The sequence below is a fragment of the Gadus chalcogrammus genome, chromosome 6 (assembly GCF_026213295.1).
Source record: "Gadus chalcogrammus isolate NIFS_2021 chromosome 6, NIFS_Gcha_1.0, whole genome shotgun sequence".
NCBI lineage: Eukaryota > Metazoa > Chordata > Actinopteri > Gadiformes > Gadidae > Gadus > Gadus chalcogrammus.
Genome location: NC_079417.1, coordinates 6,244,251 through 6,263,504, shown reverse-complemented (window position 1 = coordinate 6,263,504; position 19,254 = coordinate 6,244,251). Strand labels below are relative to the sequence as shown.

The 19,254-nt window shown below is 43.0% G+C and overlaps 1 protein-coding gene across 1 annotated transcript; it reads left to right on the top strand.

Annotated features, from left to right (window-relative positions):
• The first annotated feature begins 1,589 nt into the window (after nucleotides 1-1,589).
• rasef (RAS and EF-hand domain containing) lies at nucleotides 1,590-18,327 on the top strand. The gene is made up of 17 exons (XM_056593007.1): nucleotides 1,590-2,200; nucleotides 4,428-4,574; nucleotides 5,617-5,707; nucleotides 6,983-7,078; nucleotides 8,181-8,258; nucleotides 9,376-9,491; nucleotides 10,242-10,310; nucleotides 10,497-10,563; nucleotides 10,768-10,847; nucleotides 12,490-12,901; nucleotides 13,162-13,299; nucleotides 13,682-13,832; nucleotides 14,698-14,779; nucleotides 15,149-15,263; nucleotides 16,114-16,221; nucleotides 16,419-16,495; nucleotides 16,731-18,327. The coding sequence occupies exons 1-17, from the start codon at nucleotides 1,896-1,898 to the stop codon at nucleotides 16,822-16,824; spliced, it is 2,226 nt and encodes a 741-aa protein (XP_056448982.1). The 5' UTR covers nucleotides 1,590-1,895; the 3' UTR covers nucleotides 16,825-18,327.
• Nucleotides 18,328-19,254: the final 927 nt, after the last annotated feature.

The window sequence follows — 19,254 nt, the reverse complement described above, 5'->3', positions numbered from 1 at the left end:
GCACACACGCACGCACGCACGCATGCACGCACGCACACACATACAAAAGCTAGTTTGTGTATGTTTAGTTGAATTAACCTTTAAGCTATATTAATTTGTTTCACTGGTTTTTTTCAGAGAATGATCAAGCTGATGTCAATAAACGATGTGTTTGTCAAAATGTCTGACATGCTTTATTCTTAATTGAAAGCGAGTGTGTGTGTGTGTGTGTGTGTGTGTGTGTGTGTGTATGTGTGTGTGTGTGTGTGTGTGTGTGTGTGTGTGTGTGTGTGTGTGTGTGTGTGTGTGTGCGGGTGTGCGGGTGTGCGGGTGTGTGTGTGTGTGGCATATGTTAATGTGGATAGGCACATTACAAAAGGCCAAACGTTTAGTGATGGAGATGTGGCATTAAAGGATCAGGAAGTCAGGAAAAGAGCCATTTATGTTAGTAATGACATAAATCAGTTATGATCGAACATTGTTATAACTGCGTTATATCATTGATATTAAAAGGTTTTTATATATATATCTTTGTTTATTTGAAAGATTAGAGAGGTGACCTAACTATCTCTGAACATATATTTCAAAGGAGTTTAATTTAATATTCAATCAAACATGGCTGTGGAGGGATCCTAAAAAGGTGGTGGTGGTGTTCTGCAATCACACAACACTATGTGGGATTGATAATAGCTCCATGCATAAGATAATCAGGGACGGATTCATGCATCTGTAGATCATGGACCGGGCTTATTGAAACCCTTCTGACCCAGGAGGAGATCACTGAGCAGTAGTGCTAATGTTGCTAATGTTGCACACACACTCATTTCACTCTCTGCAGGTGGGAAAGTTCCTCAGCATGGCCACCTCTACGTTTGCTTTGAAGAGGATGAACACAATCTAGAAATATATGTTAGGCTGCCTTATTGTCTTTAGTATGTCTTTAGTAAAAACTTCCCTGTGAGGAAGTTACTACTTAATTTCAAATATCAATAGTGAGTGATAATTATTACAATTCAAGACACATTTGAATATATAAACAACATATACATTATAATACTAAAACTAACATTACTTTAACACCTCAATAAATAAATTAAATAAATACAAATGATAATGAATAATGCATTGCCACAGGAGTCATGGTTTTAGGATACACCAACATTGTTATTGTGTGTTTATGGGCTGTTTGTGTAAAGAGGGGGAGGAATGGTTAAACAGACGAATAGGCAAAGTAGGCATAGAAAAAATGCAGATACTACCACTAAAGCTCAAATCTAATTTGATACCTTGTGTTTTCATATCAACTGTGTGTTTAAGTTTAAGTTGCTACAAATTAATTAGACCAGATCTGTGAGGCCTTTGTGTTAAATGATCATATGGTAAAATACTGATGAACTGGATAGAGGTTTGGCATAACGACTCATTTCCTGTGATCTGAACTGCGTGCTCGTATAAACTGTGCTGTGTGTTCAGAGTTTATATCACGTGGCTGAAGTGTATTCAGTCGATCACAAGTGGTAAGCGCACTCATGGCAGAGCGCCCAAAACTCCCTGTTTGTCCCAGACTGGAAAGGGGGCGGGCGATGGGCCGCGGGCATACCTGTATACCTGATGAAACACCCTCACAAACGGGGTTTCTCCCACTCAAACGAAACGTGTCAACAAGGGTTAGGAAACGACCTACAGTCCTACCTTTGTATGACAAAACGCTAGAACAGCAACTATAATGGAACAATTTCGGATTTGTGGCCATATTTGGAACTTATAAACGAACAGATGTAAACTGGGATGGCTGTTGTTTTCGGACATCGTGTTGTTTACAAGGATTAACGGGAACAAAGTGTCCAAGTAAGCTTCTTTGAGAGTGCCAATAACTCCCTTATTCATCCAGCCAGGGCAGCGCGGTGCCTTTGGGCATGAGCGCGTTGGAGCAGGAGCGGCTGCGCACGCTCTTCCACGCCTATGATGCGAATCATTCGGGGCGGATTGAAAAATGTGAGTTCTTAACCCTCTGCTCGGAGCTCGGAGTGTCGGTGAGCGAAGCGGAGAGAATATTCGACCAGCTGGACGTAGACCAAGACGCTACGGTTACCTTGGAAGAGTTCATCAACGGCTTCCAGGAACGCTACGTGAACGGCCCAGGGATGCTGGAGGCGGATGGCTCCGTGGCCTGGGAGGATTTCGAGAGAAGGCTGGGAGAACAGGCGATGTTCATACCCAGGTGAGACACTTATCAAGTGTGTGTGTGTGTGTGTGTGTGTGTGTGTGTGTGTGTGTGTGTGTGTGTGTGTGTGTGTGTGTGTGTGTGTGTGTGTGTGTGTGTGTGTGTGTTTGTGTTACAACTCAACAGATGTTCCTGCCGTGTCCAGTTCAAGTCAAGCAGAATTCAGAGGTTTACTTGCAGAGAATTTGAAAGATGTTCAACAACCCAGGCTTCTCTTTGGTGTGATTTTATTTTTTTACTTTTTACTTGTGTGTGCGTGTGTGTGTGTGTGTTTGTTTTTATTTGTGTTTTTGTGTGTGAGTGTGTGTGTATGTGCGTGTTAGGGTGAGGGTTAGGTGCTTGCCAACCTACTTCACCAATGGAACTTTAACCGGCCACATTGCAGAGAAGGGGATCTTTGTGAGGCTAGAAGGTCCAAACTTGCTCCACTTAGTCGACAATAGTCAGATGCGAGCTCCGATCAGACATGTATTGACGGTGGTGTGTCATCTTCTCCCACCACACTTAATCAGAACCCACAGACCCCTCAAAACCCTGAGACTCCTCAGATCTCAGACCCCTGAGACTCCTTAGAACCATCAGGCCCCAAAGACCCCTCAAACCCCTCAGATCCCTCAAAACCCTCAGACCACTCAGTCAGATTCCTTAGACCCCTCCAATCCCTCAGATTTCTCAAAACACACAGATCCTTCAAAACCCTCTGACGCCTCGGATCCCTGAAGTCCTTCAGATCCTTCCGGTGGCACGGTGGCATGTGGCACGGTGTGTTTGAGTGTATGTGTGCTTGTTTGTCACATGGGGTGTCTGAATGTGACTTAAGGCTACCGAAAACAGTTTAAAGAGCTCCTGTTTATTAATTACTACAATAAATAATTATAGGACTTATGTGGACAACCCCTCTCTCCATGTATAACACCACATCTGTGCACTTGCCACTAAGGAGCCACCCTTAGGCCGATAAACAGGAATACAGTATTTTTAACTGCAAGTTTGATATCACCACCAATCAAACCCTTCCAAACAAAGCAAAACATGGTTCTGTTCTGGGAGGCCCATGTCCCAGTATAGGAGAAGAGGAAATTGATCAAACGCAACAGATTAGACTTCATCGCAATTAAATAGGCTGGAAGAGGCAGAAAATGTGTTGTTTGCATGTCGTATCATCTAAACTAATATCTTTAATAATAGGTTCTCCTTATCCAAATTCCTTATCATCCACTCATAAAAGTAATTAATCAGTTGACTTGGATGACCAAGCAAATATAGTGAGTATGTTTGACAGTTGTTATCTTGTGAAGTGTTGGCTCAGATGATGCTTGCTTCCATCTTATTAATTGACGGCTAAGCCAAGAAAAGCTCTGAAGCAAGCTCTTCCTTCTTTGATTTCAAGATTAATATTAAAAGCGTATTTTAGAAATGATATAATAGCAAGTGAAATTAAGATGTATTATTTTTTACTATAATTAAGAAGTAATAACAGTGATAAAAGCTTTTGTCAATAAAGTTAAATTATATGTGCACATGAGGCTGTGTATCGGATTTGACCCTCGTGGTCAATGTTCCGCCCTTGACAATAAGATCGCTTATTCACTTTGTTTGTGTTTGTGTGTGTTTGTGTGTGTGTGTGTGTGTGTGTGTGTGTGTGTGTGTGTGTGTGTGTGTGTGTGTGTGTGTGTGTGTGTGTGTGTGTGTGTGTGTGTGTGTGTGTGTGTGTGTGTTTGTGTGCGTGCGTGTGTGTGATGCCTTAAAAAAATATCATGTTTCTTGCCTTAGTGTCTATTTGCTCTGGGATCATAGCCTGGGCAGCCTGTCGCAATGCAAACACGCTAACGTCTTCTCTGCGTATGACCCACTTCAGACCGCCTGAGGTGTCACAGGAGCACACAGGAACCAGGCTCACGGTGTCAACATTCTATCACAGGCACTTCATTCATGTTAATTAAGCTTGTCGGAACGCCATTTAACGCTTTAATAGACCAGGGGATCATGTGGTGTTCGATTGAAACTGTGACTTCTTTCGGAGAATGTTTGCCAAATTTATTACACGAACGGTTACATTATTATTGACATTTAGTGGAAAGTCTGCACATCACTGTTCAAATTGAGTTACAAAAAGATTTTTGAATCATATTCATTATAATCCTATTCATTATAATCCTATTTTTTTGGTACAAAGACTAATAAATAATAGGCCATGATTGGACGCTCTGTGTCGTTGCTGCAGGAAGGAGCAGGCGGCGACTCTGTACCAGAACATCCGTCTGACAGAGCCCAGGCTCATGCAGCAGTATGAGAGGGTCATCCTCAACTTCACCAAGGAGATCAGACAGCACAACGGGGAAATGGAGAACCTAGCACTGGCTGTCAAACGGTATTCACAAGCAAGCACGCACCCAGGCACGCACAACCCCACATCACACATAAACACAAGATTGACACCCTGTCTTAAACATACCTACAATATATTTACCTTACGGTTAAGATAACAAATGCAAAAAACTGTCTGAGTCTGCGTTACTGTCTTTTGGGCGTGAAAACACCAGCCCTAACCCTTACACTAACATTGGGACAGACTTTAGGAACACTGATATGACCAAACCCTGTTTATGTGTATAGCACCCTTCAAACACAAACTCTGATAGACCATCATTATGAAAACAACACTTTTCCTGAGATTTGGGGTGTTGTTTTGGGTCTCTGGTGCTCCCACACGCATACAACCTTTGAAAAAAATGATTTTCTGAGTGAGATATGCATTGCTGAAAGTACCCCGCCTACAGTTACCAAACGAGCGAGTCCGTTTCGGCGCCCCCTCCTGCGTAGGAAGAGGCAAACTTGAATATTACCTCCCACTTCCCCACTTCCCTCCAATCAGAGCATAGCTAAGGTTTTGTGGAACGCGGACGAGCAGTTCCGGGAGTACAATCCCTTTCTGTGCCGGAGTGCCGCCGAGCTCCCCCCCGCCGGGGCTGACGGATTGCCGGCGAAGCATCGGCGGCAGTCCGGAGGAGGAGACATGGAGGCGAAAGGGATTGTACTCACGGAGCTGAGCTGAGGGACTGCCGCAGCGCTACCCCCGCCGCCGTCGAAGCCGTCCGGCCGTGTTTTCTGGAAGTCAAATGTTTTCTTGTTGGGAAAACACCATAATATGTCTCCTTCAAAGTATAATACATTCAAATAATTGGAAAGATAAATGCAAAAGACAAGTATCAGAAAGTTTAATGATAAATACACAAGATGCAGAAATACATTTGGAACACAAATCTTTCGGCAAACATGAAGGTTTTGAGGACTGATGTTATAAAAGTTTACCAAGTGAAGTATGACACTGACTGTTGTTTTGCTGTGTCTGTGTGTGTGTGTGCTTGTGCGTGTTTGTGTGTGTGTATGTGTGTTTGTGTGTGTGTGGGCAGGGCGCAGGACCAAGCAACCATGCAGCTTAGTGAGATGGAGGAGGAGATGGACCATCGCATCCAAGCAGCCGAGAAGAAGTCACGCCATCAGGTTGGACACACATAAACACACACAAACACACACACACGCACACACACACATTCTCAAGAACAAACTCACGCACAGAAACAATCACAGCAACATACACAGGCAGACACAAACATAGAATAGAGACATCTTCCTGCCACTTAGTTGTGGCTTATCGTATACATGTTTGGTAATATCTTTTCTCTGCTAAACTGTTATTATATACTGTATATTGAATAAACATTGACTGTTTATTCTTCTAAAAAGCAACAGGAACCCTATGAAAAGCATGTTAATGTGATGTAATGTGATGTGATACATGCTAATGTTGTATAGACACAAATATAGTGTTATATTTATAATTGTAACTCTGCAGTAGGAGAGAGCGTGTGAGGACTCAGGTTGTATTTGGCTCCTGGGTTATTTGTTGGAATGGCCATGATGTTCTAGGAAGCCATTTTCTAATCAGTCAGATACAGGAGTTTCCATGTGTGCCCTCAAAATTTCTTATCTCCCTGTGTGTGTGTGTGTGTGTGTGTGTGTGTGTGTGTGTGTGTGTGTGTGTGTGTGTGTGTGTGTGTGTGTGTGTGTGTGTGTGTGTGTGTGTGTGTGTGTGTGTGTGTGTGTGTGTGTGTGTGTGTGTGTGTGTGTGTTTGTTTGTGCGTGTGTGTGTGTGTATGTGTGTTTTTAGGTGCGTATGTGTGCATGAGTGTGTGTTTTTGTTTGTGTGTGTGTCAGTGTCTGTTATGTAAGTGTAAAACAACAACTTCATTAACACATGGCCATGGTGCACTCCATATAGCCAGGGGTAGGGTCAGATAAATAGGCGCACACACACACACACACACACACACACACACACACACACACACACACACACACACACACACACACACACACACACACACACACACACACACACACACACACACACACACACACACATTTGTGCGACTGTGTCCATGCAGGTACAGTGCAAACATGGAATTATATAATTGTAACATATAAACACACAGTATGCTAACACTAACTTTTGGTGTATCTACTCCTCAAATGTATCACTTATCTTTCATTTAATAAGGTTGTTTCCCTTTTTAACCACTTTTTTTCGATTTATTAAATATAATGCTATTTATTTCAGTAACCTATTGTAAAATAATTGATGTTTTTTTTTTGTCCTTAGAACATACGGTATTTTAAAACTGTTGAATGTGTGTCTGTGTGTGTGTGTGTGTGTGTGTGTGTGTGTGTGTGTGTGTGTGTGTGTGTGTGTGTGTGTGTGTTTGTGTGTCTTTTTAGGAAACGTTACGAACAGAGGCAGCACTTAATGAGTTGCGTCGTTCCTACGAGACGGAGATCTGCGAGTTGCAGTGTAAGATCCAACGCATGCAGGTGGTAAGTGTTCTACGTTGGGGACAGGAGCCACTTTCTGTCAGGGCGCGCTGTGTGTGATTTCTTATACTACGAACCTATGATCCAGATGATCAACTGCCATATTCAATACGGTAATATTACGTGAACATCTAAGTTCAGAGTTAAAATAACAACTCATATTATTATTAATAAGTAATCATTAACTAAAAGCATTCAGTGTTATCCTGACTGGCAAAGACTTGTCGGTAGTAGCATCATAATTAACAATAAATATGTTTTGGTTTGACCAAAACAGTAATAGGGAAAAGGTCAATTATTAAACTACGCTGTCACTTGGTACTATCTCATAAGGTGTAGAAAATACCCTAGGTAGAACCAGATTAATGTTTAGGTTTATTTACGTAAAATAACAGAATAAGAATTAAATGGACTTTCACACAATGCTCTCACTCAATATTTATGTATGAGATTTTTTGTATTTGGAATAGAACAGTGTATAACTGCTGGCCTGAATTGTATTAATCTTAAATTGCTTTTATAAAGTTTGTTACGTTATGCATCTTTGACCTTTTTGAAGGTGGACAATGTTGAATGGATGGGAAATTAGCTAGCTAAAGTTTCAGCTCCACATGAACAAACCATGAATAACTCACTGTTCCTTTGAACATTATACTATTCACAACAGTGTGAATAGTCAACTCTTTGATGAACAACACAGGCTGCATTTACAAAGTTCAAGGCGTCTGACCAGAGATAATTCAATCTTCTTGAAACAGAACATATTACGCAGACATCACAAGTAGGCTAACTTAGCACTGCTAGTGACTGATAACCCGTCAGTGCATTAAATCATAGCCCATAAATCCTGATCGACAGGTTTGCATGTAAACATGCTCCTACTCATGTCCACAATGAGCTGTTAGAAAACTGTTACAAAAATCACCGTCATGATAGCTGTCAATAACATTTGTTAGGTAGTTCCTGTGCTCTACTGTTGTAACAAGATAACCCATATCAGTGATTTGTCTCATTCAGCGGGAATCATACCCAGAAACAGATCACTGAATCCATTAATAATTCAACACATCTCCCTGATGGTGCTAACAGTTCTGTTCTCCACCAGATAGAAGAGAAGTTCAAGAACATCAGCAACAGGGATGAGAGCTTCTCCCTCAAGAAGAGGATCAACGAGCTCACGATAGTAAGTTTGATTTCAGAGACAGGACTTTTTAACGGCACCAGCCTTGTTTAAGGTCAAGTCAGGCCAGGTTAATTTGCATAGATCGTTATCACAATAACAGACCATTTAAATGGCTTCAAATGCCAACTGTATAGGACATGCTGTGACCATGAGCTCTCAAAATGGAGGGTAAAGAACTCCCCATAACGCAATATGAGGGAGGAAGAAACGGAGCACACAAGGATCCCTCCTTCCAGAGATACTAGAAGCAGAAGAAACAGTGAAAACATTCCTGTAAAAAGTGTATGAAGGCCTCTCTGAGGTTTCTTTATCTTTTATATTTCATACACCAAATGTTGAGTCGAATGAGATATATTTAAAAAGCTCTTCTTAAAAACCCTTTGTAAAGAAGGGAATACTTTTTTTCAAAAGTATTTTTTATCAAAGCATGCACACACAGTACAACGAACAACTAAATAGTGCAACAAACACAATATAGTTTCAGGATATTGAACTGGCACTTCACACGTCAATGAAGATCTATGGAACTACCCCTCATCTGCCTGCTTAACGCAGTATAACCTCCTCTCTTATAATCCACCTTGATTGTTTTTCTCCCTCTTGTTTTCTTTCTTTACCACCTTCCTCCTCCTCTTCCTCCTCCTCCTCCCCACCCACCTCCTCCTCCTTCCCCTCTTCTTTCTCCTCCTCCACCTCTTCTATCTCCTCCTCCACCTCTTCCCCTCCTTCTCCTCCTCCTCCTTCCCCTCTTCTTTCTCCTCCTCCACCTCTTCTATCTCCTCCTCCACCTCTTCCCCTCCTTCTCCTCCTCCTCCTCCTTCCCCTCTTCTTCTTTCTCCTCCTCCACCTCTTCTTTCTCCTCCTCCACCTCTTCTATCTTCTCCTCCTCCTCCTCCTTCCCCTCCTCTTCTTTCTCCTCCTCCACCTCTTCTATCTCCTCCTCCACCTCTTCTTTCTCCTCCTCCACCTCTTCTTTCTCCTCCTCCACCTCTTCTTTCTCCTCCTCCACCTCTTCTATCTCCTCCTCCACCTCTTCACCTCCTCCTCCTCCTTCCCCTCTTCTTTCTCCTCCTCCACCTCTTCTATCTCCTCCTCCACCTCCTCCCCTCCTCCTCAGGAGAACCAGCGGTTGAAGCAGGACCTCATGAAGTCCCAGACCAACATCGCCTGTCTGCAGAGTGAGATGGACTCTCTGAAGACCGACCTGACGGATCAGAGCATGAACTCTGAACGGTGAGACCTCAGTCTGGCCTCCAAGTGGATTTGGGTTTAAAGTTTGAATTGTAGAGTTAGGGGTGACATTGGGTTTATAAACACCACTTTCCCCCCACCGTTTTTTTAGCTTGTTCATTTATTTATTTATAATTGCTTTGCTCTGAAGAATACTTCATGCTCTGTTGGTTAATTCGTGCTGAGATTATTAAAGAGGTAATTGTGATTTCTGTCGCTAACTCAGTGTTTGCCTGTGCAGTACTTTTCTCCGATGGATATCTTTTAATGCGGTCGTGACCGATAAGCAAATAACAGACAGACAATTTCAGGCAGAATTGGCCAGAGGCAAAGGATAAACAGTGGGTGGGTGAGAGGGGAGGCCACGCCCCCCTAGACAGACTAACGGACAGACACCTCCCGAGTCCCGGGGCTGTTTATGTTGCATGCAACAGGATATCCTGGTGTGACTTCACGTGCACAATGAATGCCTCGGCAGGGTTACCCCAGCAACCGGGCCACAATGAGGGAATCCAGACTGAGAAAACACACAGTCTGAGGCTGCGTATACGTTACCGCCTGCATGTTTGTGCTGGTGTATCTTTGAGAGAGATAATATTTGTCCATTCATAAATTAACACACTGAACATTTTTCATACTATTTGTCTTCAACATCGGCGTGATAATTATTACTAATCAATGACAGACATGTGTTTCTTCAAGCTGTGCCATGTGTTTCTTCATTTGACCAATTCCTGCTTCTTAATGATTCAGAGACGAAGAGATGATGAAAGTGTTTTCTGATGAGAGGGACAGTCTGGAGAGACAGATAGAGGTGCTACAGTAAGTATGCAAATCACATTACAAACCCACCCCCTGTGATATACACTCAAACATGCATGCACGCAACGCAAACACATGCACACACACAGTTGCACAAAGTATACTGCAAATAATTGTTTGTTGGTGAACATATTTATATATATTGTTGAATAAAACAAACGTATGCCTTTTTTTTAATGTATGAAGGTTGGCAAACAGGAAGCTTCATGACTCTAACGATGGTTTAAGGACATCACTGGAGAGGGGCAACAAGGCAAGTGCCCACACACACACACACACACACACACACACACACACACACACACACACACACACACACACACACACACACACACACACACACACACACACACACACACACACACACACACACACACCTTCTATGCATTAAAACACACATATCGCTATATAAACGTAAGAGCAAAAGAACATTCACATCTGATGTTGTTTTCTGCAGACAGGAGGCAGTGTGACGGATTTCAAGAAAAACAGAAGCAAAAGCATCTGCTACTCGTCACCGTACGCCTTAATCGACAGGTAAGATACAAACTAAATAGAATTGGACTTAATCCTTAATTATAAGCATTCCCTTTATGCCACATGGGAATTGTTAACCGATTTCGATCAGTTAATGCTACCAATTGTTAATTAGTTAACCAATAATGAATGGTCAATTGATGTACCTTTCTTGCAAAAAGTTTCCACAGCATTAAGAGAACTCATTAATGATTCCGTATTCATTTTATAATTTTTGTAATTTTATTTGACTTCCTTCTACTTGTCCAGGCAGCTGAAACTGAAGTACATAAAAGCGAGATTCATAGAGTGGCCTCATGTGCAATTTGATCCTTACCATCAATTTGACTATCATACTTTCTCTCTGTCTCACACATACACAGACACCCACCCACCCACCCACACCCCAACCCAACCCAACCCAACTACCTACCTACCTACCTACCTACCTACCTACCTACCTACCTACCTACCTACCTACCTACCTACCTACCTACCTACCTACCTACCTACCTACCTACCTACCTACCTACCTACCTACACACACACACACACACACACACACACACACACACACACACACACACACACACACACACACACACACACACACACACACACACACACACACACACACACACACACACACACACCATGTTAAAAGTTGAGTGTGAGGAAGGTACTATGTATGAACAAGGCTTGTTTAAATCCGTTCTTAAGCCTCTGCCTATCAAAGTACTTGGACGTACTTTTAAAAGTATGTCGTACAAAGCCAATGCACAGATCTCTGATTTGTTTTGAGGGCTGGTCTCTTCCTCTGAGTAATTTCTCTCCTTGTAGCTAATATATCTGGTTTGAACAGGTAGCTCCACTTGCATGACATTTGCATGAATTTACAACATAATGATGCCTGCAACTCAACAACTTTATTTGCACAAAGTGAGCGAGGTGACAGCACTTGAAAGTGGATTTAAAAAAAAAATTTGGAAGCAAGACAGATAAGTATTAAATAGGCGCCAACAGGAAATAGGTAACAATTTGTGTCCTGTTCTAGTGAGCACGACACCATAAAGCAAACACAGCAAAGCCAGTAGGTCAGATTAAACTTTCATTCACTATTTATAACATTACAAACAAATCTATCAATAGCCTATATAGACAAACTCTTTCAGCCAATCTGCGTAACAAAAGATGTGACACCATCATGGTGCACTGTTCAATGGATTTACGGAATAAAGGAGAACAGGGGAAAATGTCTTCTCCACCGAGAAACGTAGATATTGCATACTCATGTTCTCGTTCAATAGTTGTTTTTGAGTCTATTTCCGCATAACTGCACTCATGGCTGTGTTTACTCTACTAAAGTTAAGGTTACCACTCTTTGCAAGTCTGGTTTTTCCAGCTGTGACCTATATTTTACATCATCAACTACAACACAGTCCCTGATTGGCCCGTTTACGTCATCAACTACAACAGCCTCTGATTGGTCCTGATGACATTGTCATTGTCTTTAAATGGATGTCCAGACTGATTGGTGTCGTGAAAGACAATGAGAGGTTACATGATCAAGTTGGTCTCCAGGCTACTGAAGGGCCTGCTCCTCAAGGATGCAGGTGGACTGGGGTGGAGACATTCTGATCTTTTGTGGTCTAACATATTCTAGGTTGTACGAGCGCTCGGAGGAGGAGCCGGAGGAGCGCCTGTACCACCGTAGGCCCAGCTGTGACGCCCTGGCCCTGGCCATGTGCGACCCGGGCCTCCGCCGACGCCACAGCAGCGAGTGTGAGGAGGACAGCCTGCCGGAGAGCTGCATGGACAGTGGGCTGTCCACGCTGAGGGGCTCGCGGGGGGAGTACGACTCTGAGCCCGAGGTCAAATGTCATGAGGAGGAGGAGGAGGAAAAGGGGGAGAAAGAGGAAGAAGAGGAGGAGAAGGTGGAAGGGAAAGAGGAGGCGGAGGAGACAACGGAAGAAGAGGAGAAGGAGGCGGACGAGGAGGAGGAGGAGGCGAAGGAGGTGAACCGAGGAGCGAATGACACTGAGGATAGCATGGCGGGAGATTACTCTGAGGTTGATGTAAGTCCCACATACCTGCATGCAGGCATAACCTTAAGTTTGTAATGACTTTTATATTGAATACAGTGCATTGTTATCGTCACCAAATTTACTAATTAATTCTGATCGCAGTACTTCTGAGAAATTGTAATTTCTTAGGTTGACATTGGCGATTAGAGTTGTTGTCATTGTGTTGTTGTGTGTCTCTTGCCCTAGAAAACTGGATATGTAATCTACATACATTGAATTGACCCATTGGATGGTTTGTTTTTACTGCGTAGCCAACGGAGGCACAAGATGGGGATTCACAGTTTGGGTCTGACAGTGGTTTGGACTGGATGACATCTCAGCCTGTCAGCAGAAAGAATTCTGGGACTTCCAACACGACTCGCAAAGCCCTTACTGCCTTCACGGCTCAGGTAAGGGACGAGACATATGAACATTAAATGCAGGTTTGGAGGGCGGTTGTTCATAACTGAAAAGTGAAAAGAAAAACAATTGATTGGCGCAGTTATTCTAGTGCCTGGGGGGTTTTACACTTGAGGAAAAGGGTTCAGGGTTGTTATCCCAATGCCTGCAGTCTACCTAAATTCATCAGTCTTTTGGATAAAATTTGTAATGATAAAATTTGAAATAGCATGTTAGCAAAGCAATAAGGGGGAACGGCATAAATGTCTGCCATTGATAAGTGCCTCATGATGTTTACATCTCAGGTGCTAATAACAGTACTGCCTCTTCATTGTCTTTCCTACCTCACGTGGTCTCTTACATATCCTTTCCTGTGGTTCATGGGTCTCTAAGGAGAGGCCGAGGGACTGTGTAGAGCTGGGCTTCATGTCGTCGGAGAAGGCCTACCGCATCGTGCTGGCCGGGGACGCGGCCGTTGGCAAATCCAGCTTCCTCCTCCGCCTCTGCAAGAACGAGTTTAAATTGAACGGCAGCGCTACTCTGGGTAGGTTGGAAGAGATGGTGGACGAGATTATTTTCATGAAACACCAGGCAACACAGGCTGAACTCTCTCTGGCCGTATCTGCTGTGATAAGTGCACTTGCCAGGCAAATGCACTGCCGCTGCACCGCGATTTTAAATCTATCGCCTTTTGCATCGCACTTCCTGTTATTCCCCCAACCGGTTTCCTCAATCTCCATTGCAATTGGGCGAGCTTGACGGGAAGCTCAATCGACCACCGAATCGGCTCGGGGGGGGGGGATCAAGGATACAGGGGTGCATCCTAATGGGAAGTGTCGTAGCCATTCTTCACCTATGACATCCTACATTTAGAAATCCAACCGGCCTTATGGCCACATACAGCAAACATGATTGGCTCGGTTATTGGGAGGTTATGATTGGTCAGATAATTGGCTACGTTGTCGTTGCGTTTAATGACGGTGAAGCAGCTCAGTTGTCCTAGCACTGCTGCTGCCCCAGCCTCGAGGGATCGAGCCTCAGCCTGAGCAGAAGATAAATAAATGTAACCGAGCCTAATTTGTTTATGTCCCACTTTCATATGACTTGACTTTCCTGGGAATTTTCCCGTACGACAACCAGAGCTGTGTACGAAGAAAAGTTATCACATATACTGTTCTATGACCTCTCTTCAAAGTCTTGTCGATTATAGTGATAACAGTATCCCCGGTTGTTCATTGCTTGTGATCCGTTTGCTATGTGAAAGGAGCATGCGGGAAGTGCGGGAACTATTTTATTTTTTATATCTAGTGTTAATAATATCCTTCCCTCGAGACAAATCCTTTCAACAAAATATGATTGCTATGCTTATAGTGAACTTGTTTAATTTGTTAAGTTGTAATTATCCCCAGGAGTGGATTTCCAGATGAAGACTCTCACTGTTGACGGAGAGCCTACTGTTCTTCAGCTATGGGACACTGCAGGACAGGAGAGGTAGGGCTGTCTGTCTGTGTCTTTCTTACTGTCTTTGCTTGTAGACTACTATTACAATCTGCATTGTAAATTTTTCAAGTAACCAAACTGGTCTTACATGGAAAACACATCAAACTAAAATATGCATAAAAGCCTGCATCTGTGAGCATTGTATGCTCCGTCATTTAGCTTGAAGTGAACCACAAGTTTAACAAGGTGAACATGTAACGTTCTGCGTTCCTTCTCAAGGATTCTTCCTTGATAAATGAGTTTACCTTGCTCTTTTGGGGGGACTACAGTTAGGGGGTTCAGCATAATACAGCCTGTGGAGCCCTTTGACATTGTACCTGTCATTAAGGGCTACAAATAAAAGGTACTTTGACTGGCTAGGTTCCGCAGCATCGCAAAGTCCTACTTCCGTCGCGCCGAAGGCGTGCTGCTGCTGTACGATGTCACCTGTGAAAGGAGCTTCCTCAATGTGAGGGAATGGGTTGACATGATCGAGGTAACACACTGCCCCTCACACACACACAAAACGACACACACAACACTCACACCCATACACACAAACACACAAACACACACACACACACACACACACACACACACAGACACACACACACACACACACACACACACACACACACACACACACACACACACACACACACACACACACACACACACACACACACACACACACACACACACACACACACACACACACACACTGTCCGCTAGCACTTACACACATATTCACCATAACTTTCACACAAACACTATAAATCCACCGCTTACTTTCTTACTTCTTATGATAAAGCAATGTCGTTTCTGTAATTTTATATCTCGATGGCAGGTTTTCTATGATGACAATACTCTTCAGACAGTTAAAGTAACAGAACATTGCCCATAAACCTGGTTGATTTTGTTATCCTCTTTTCACATGCAGCAGATACGTAAGTGTGAGCATATTGGCACGTCAGTTGCCAAGCGCTAATTGTGCTAAGCTATTGGCGTGAGAATGAATGTGCTATTTGTTGTTTGTTCATTGTTTCTGATTTTGTGACGATGATTGCTCACAGGCAAACTGCAAAAACAAAAATAAGTGTTTATGTCAAAAACGGTGCTGTTGTATTTAGCATTTCTTTTTATTTATTTTTTGTGCGTTATGTCTGATTTGCTTGTTGCTGTGTTTCTGCGTATAGTCTAGTGTCCTAAAAGCATAGAGGGCTCATAGGATATAAGGTAGTATTCTATATGGGCGTCGCCATGGAAACCTGAGTAGACAGGCAAACACGCTGTGCCTGTGTCAATGTTGTTTCCTGGTTTAATCTGGTCTCCTACGCTTCTCTCAGGATTTGTCACATGATGACATACCCATCATGTTGGTAGGCAACAAGTGTGACATGAGGCAGCAAGGAATAGTCTGTGTCCCTACCAGCTATGGAGAAAAACTAGCTATGGTATGGCACACTCACGCACATACACACATAGCTGTCATTTATATAAACAGGAACATACACACATTGCAAATGCTTGCACATGTATGCAGACATACATGCATGCAAAATGTAACTAAATAAATAGTTACATACACTGAGACACCCCTTTTTAATAGTGTTAATTATGACGGATAATTTTAATAATGTCCCTTCAACAGACCTACAACGCTATGTTCTGTGAGACAAGTGCTAAAGACGGGTCCAATGTCCTGGAGGCTGTTCTACACCTGGCCAGGTAAGACACAAATTAAAAGGCGTGCATCAAATGGGTGGCAGATTCTCACCACCTCATGCTTCACGTAGTAGAAATTGAAAAGGTTGACGCCAGTTAACAGCAGTATTATTGTCATTTACTGCCCTCTATTGGTCGAATGTTCAATGAACACTCATTAACCCTCATAATTACTAACATGCGATTTATTGTTTCCAGTAAACTTATTTTCCTTATTCCATGTTTTGTCCCGCCCCAGAGAGGTCACTAAGAAGGTCCTATTGGAAGACAGGTACGTGTCAACTACAAGTTTGAAACCTTCAAGGAACAAACCTGTCACCTCCTGTTGCTGACAGACCTGAAGTACAACTCCAGACAGCTGTAATGTCACTGAACACTGAACAATACACTCTTCCTCTTCTGCATTCTGAGAAATTAACTATAAAGAAGAATATGGTGACCTGAACATGACAGCAATATCATTTTATCAGAACAAAGTATATAAGAAATGGTGTGGATACGTTCAGCACACTGCAACCTTGGCTTTGCTGCTTTCTAGAGTTCTCTCTCTCAATTCGGCTTCAAGTCCTCAGCTTAAGTCTTTGCTAGCTATGTAACTCTGTGATAAATAAGATCCTTGTACATGTCCTAAGTCGTATGCAGTTGTTAACATGACCCCTATTTAAGAAGTTGTTTGGTTGTTTGGTTGTTTGGAAGTTGGTTTTTGGACGTGATGCAAGTATAAGTGAGATTTGTGTATGTAGCAAGAAAGGAATGTTCATTGAACTGTGTATTTAATACATCTCACTTATTTTATTTTTAATGACATATTACCTCCTGCGCTGGGCACAGGCATTATGCAAAGTTGAACCATTTTGAAGACATTTAATGAGAAGGAAAATAACACAAGGGTATGTAGTCTAATGCTTAGGCTGGATATTTAGAATAACACATTTATGTTTATGTTCATATTTTAGTTGTATTAATCTTGTGCTATGAAGGAACTTGCTGTGAGTCTCATCCAGATTTATGAGAAAGGGTTGGTCTGTCACAATTTGCAGTAAGAATTGGAGATTAAGTGTCTCTGGGGACAAAATGATTCAGAGAATTCCTGAAATGAAGGTACTCAAATATCAGAGGAGGACACTGATAAAAATTATATAAAAATCCTTATGTGATACTTTTTTGGAATTTATTTATGACTCCACTGCTTTAATAGTCTTGTGGATTTATAGTGTTAAATTGACTTGACAATCTAATAGAGCTATTCTAGAAGCTATTATTTAATGTTGGGCGATTGTTTTGCATATTGCTCAAAGTGAAACAAAATGTGTGATGATTTGGAGAATATGTGTATGTGCCTTTTTCTTCTTTACTTCATGAGACCATATTATGCAACAGAGGCTGCACAACATAATATATTTCCTAAGTAAATGTGATAAAAAAATACTCTGACCAATCCTACACAAGGTATGATATGTATAATTTCCGCAATAAAAAAAGCTAATCTAACAACTAGACCAATGTTATATAATTGGTTGAGTTGTGTGCTAACATTATCCCAACTGTTTCCAATAATGTTCAAGTCCAGTAAAATCTGTAATTTAATTCACAGTGGCAGTTCCATTTGGTCGCATGTCAATGGCGTTATACGGCATTGCCATTCATCCCGTAACCTCCAGGGAAACACGTGAAAACAGACCCCACAGTTTAAGGGTTTGGTTTTTGGTTCTAGGATTGGATTTAGGGTTTGGGTTTCCTATTTAGGTTGGGTTTCAGGGTTTGGTTTCTGGTTTGTTTGGTACTTGGGTTAGAGTTTCCTGTTTTGGTCAGGTTCTGGGTTTTGTTTTGGAATCAAGGGTAGGCTATATGGTTAGGGTTTTCCTATTTGGGTAAGGTTTCAGACAATGTTTTTTGGATCTAGGGTTTGGTTTGGGGGTTACTGTTTGGTATTTGTGTAAGGTTTTATTTTTGTTGGGTTAGGATAGATCATTGAAGGGAGGATATTTGGTTTTTGGGTTAGGGTTTCCTTGTAAGGTTTAAGGGTTTGGTTTCTGGTTTCAAGATTTGGTTTTCACGCACAAACACACACACACACACACACACACACACACACACACACACACACACACACACACACACACACACACACACACACACACACACACACACACACACACACACACACACACACACGCGCGTAATGCAGATTTTCAAGCAGTTCTACTAGCTTCTTGTGGTCTTCGGTGCTTCAGAAGGAGCCGTGAGGCAGAGGAGCTAAAGAGCATGAGGATGAGGATCCACTCCTCCACCACCACACCTCCTCCGACCCACGTTGCTCCTCCCCCCTTCACTCCTCCTCTCCCCTTCACTCCTCCACCTCCTCCAACCCCGACCTTTGCTCCTCATCCATCCCTGCTCCTCCCTCAAGCTCCTCACTCACTGCCAACCCTGCCCACCCATGCTTCTTCACCTCCTCCTCCTCCTCCCCCGTTCACTCTCCCTCCTCCTCCAACCCCACCCTTTGCTCCTCATCCATCCCTGCTCCTCCCTCAAACTCCTCGCTCACCTCCAACCCTGCCCCCGCCCCCCCATGCTCCTCCTCCCTTCTTCACTCCTCCTCCTCCTCCTCCAACCCCACCCTGTGCTCGTCATCCAACCCCGCTCCTCCCTCAAGCTCCTCGCCTACCTTCAGCCCTGCCCCCCCAGGGCTGAAGGTAGCCCCCCCCCCCCCCATGCCTGCTCCTCCTCCCCCCCTCCTCTCCCCATTACCTCCCGTCACC

Bases quoted from the DNA above. Each gene is read 5' to 3' on its own strand.
- rasef (XM_056593007.1), top strand. From the start codon at position 1,896: ATGAGCGCGTTGGAGCAGGAGCGGCTGCGCACGCTCTTCCACGCCTAT. The intron at 13,833-14,697 runs GTAGGTTGGAAG...AATTATCCCCAG, and splicing joins GAACGGCAGCGCTACTCTGG to GAGTGGATTTCCAGATGAAG. The intron at 15,264-16,113 runs GTAACACACTGC...CGCTTCTCTCAG, and splicing joins AATGGGTTGACATGATCGAG to GATTTGTCACATGATGACAT.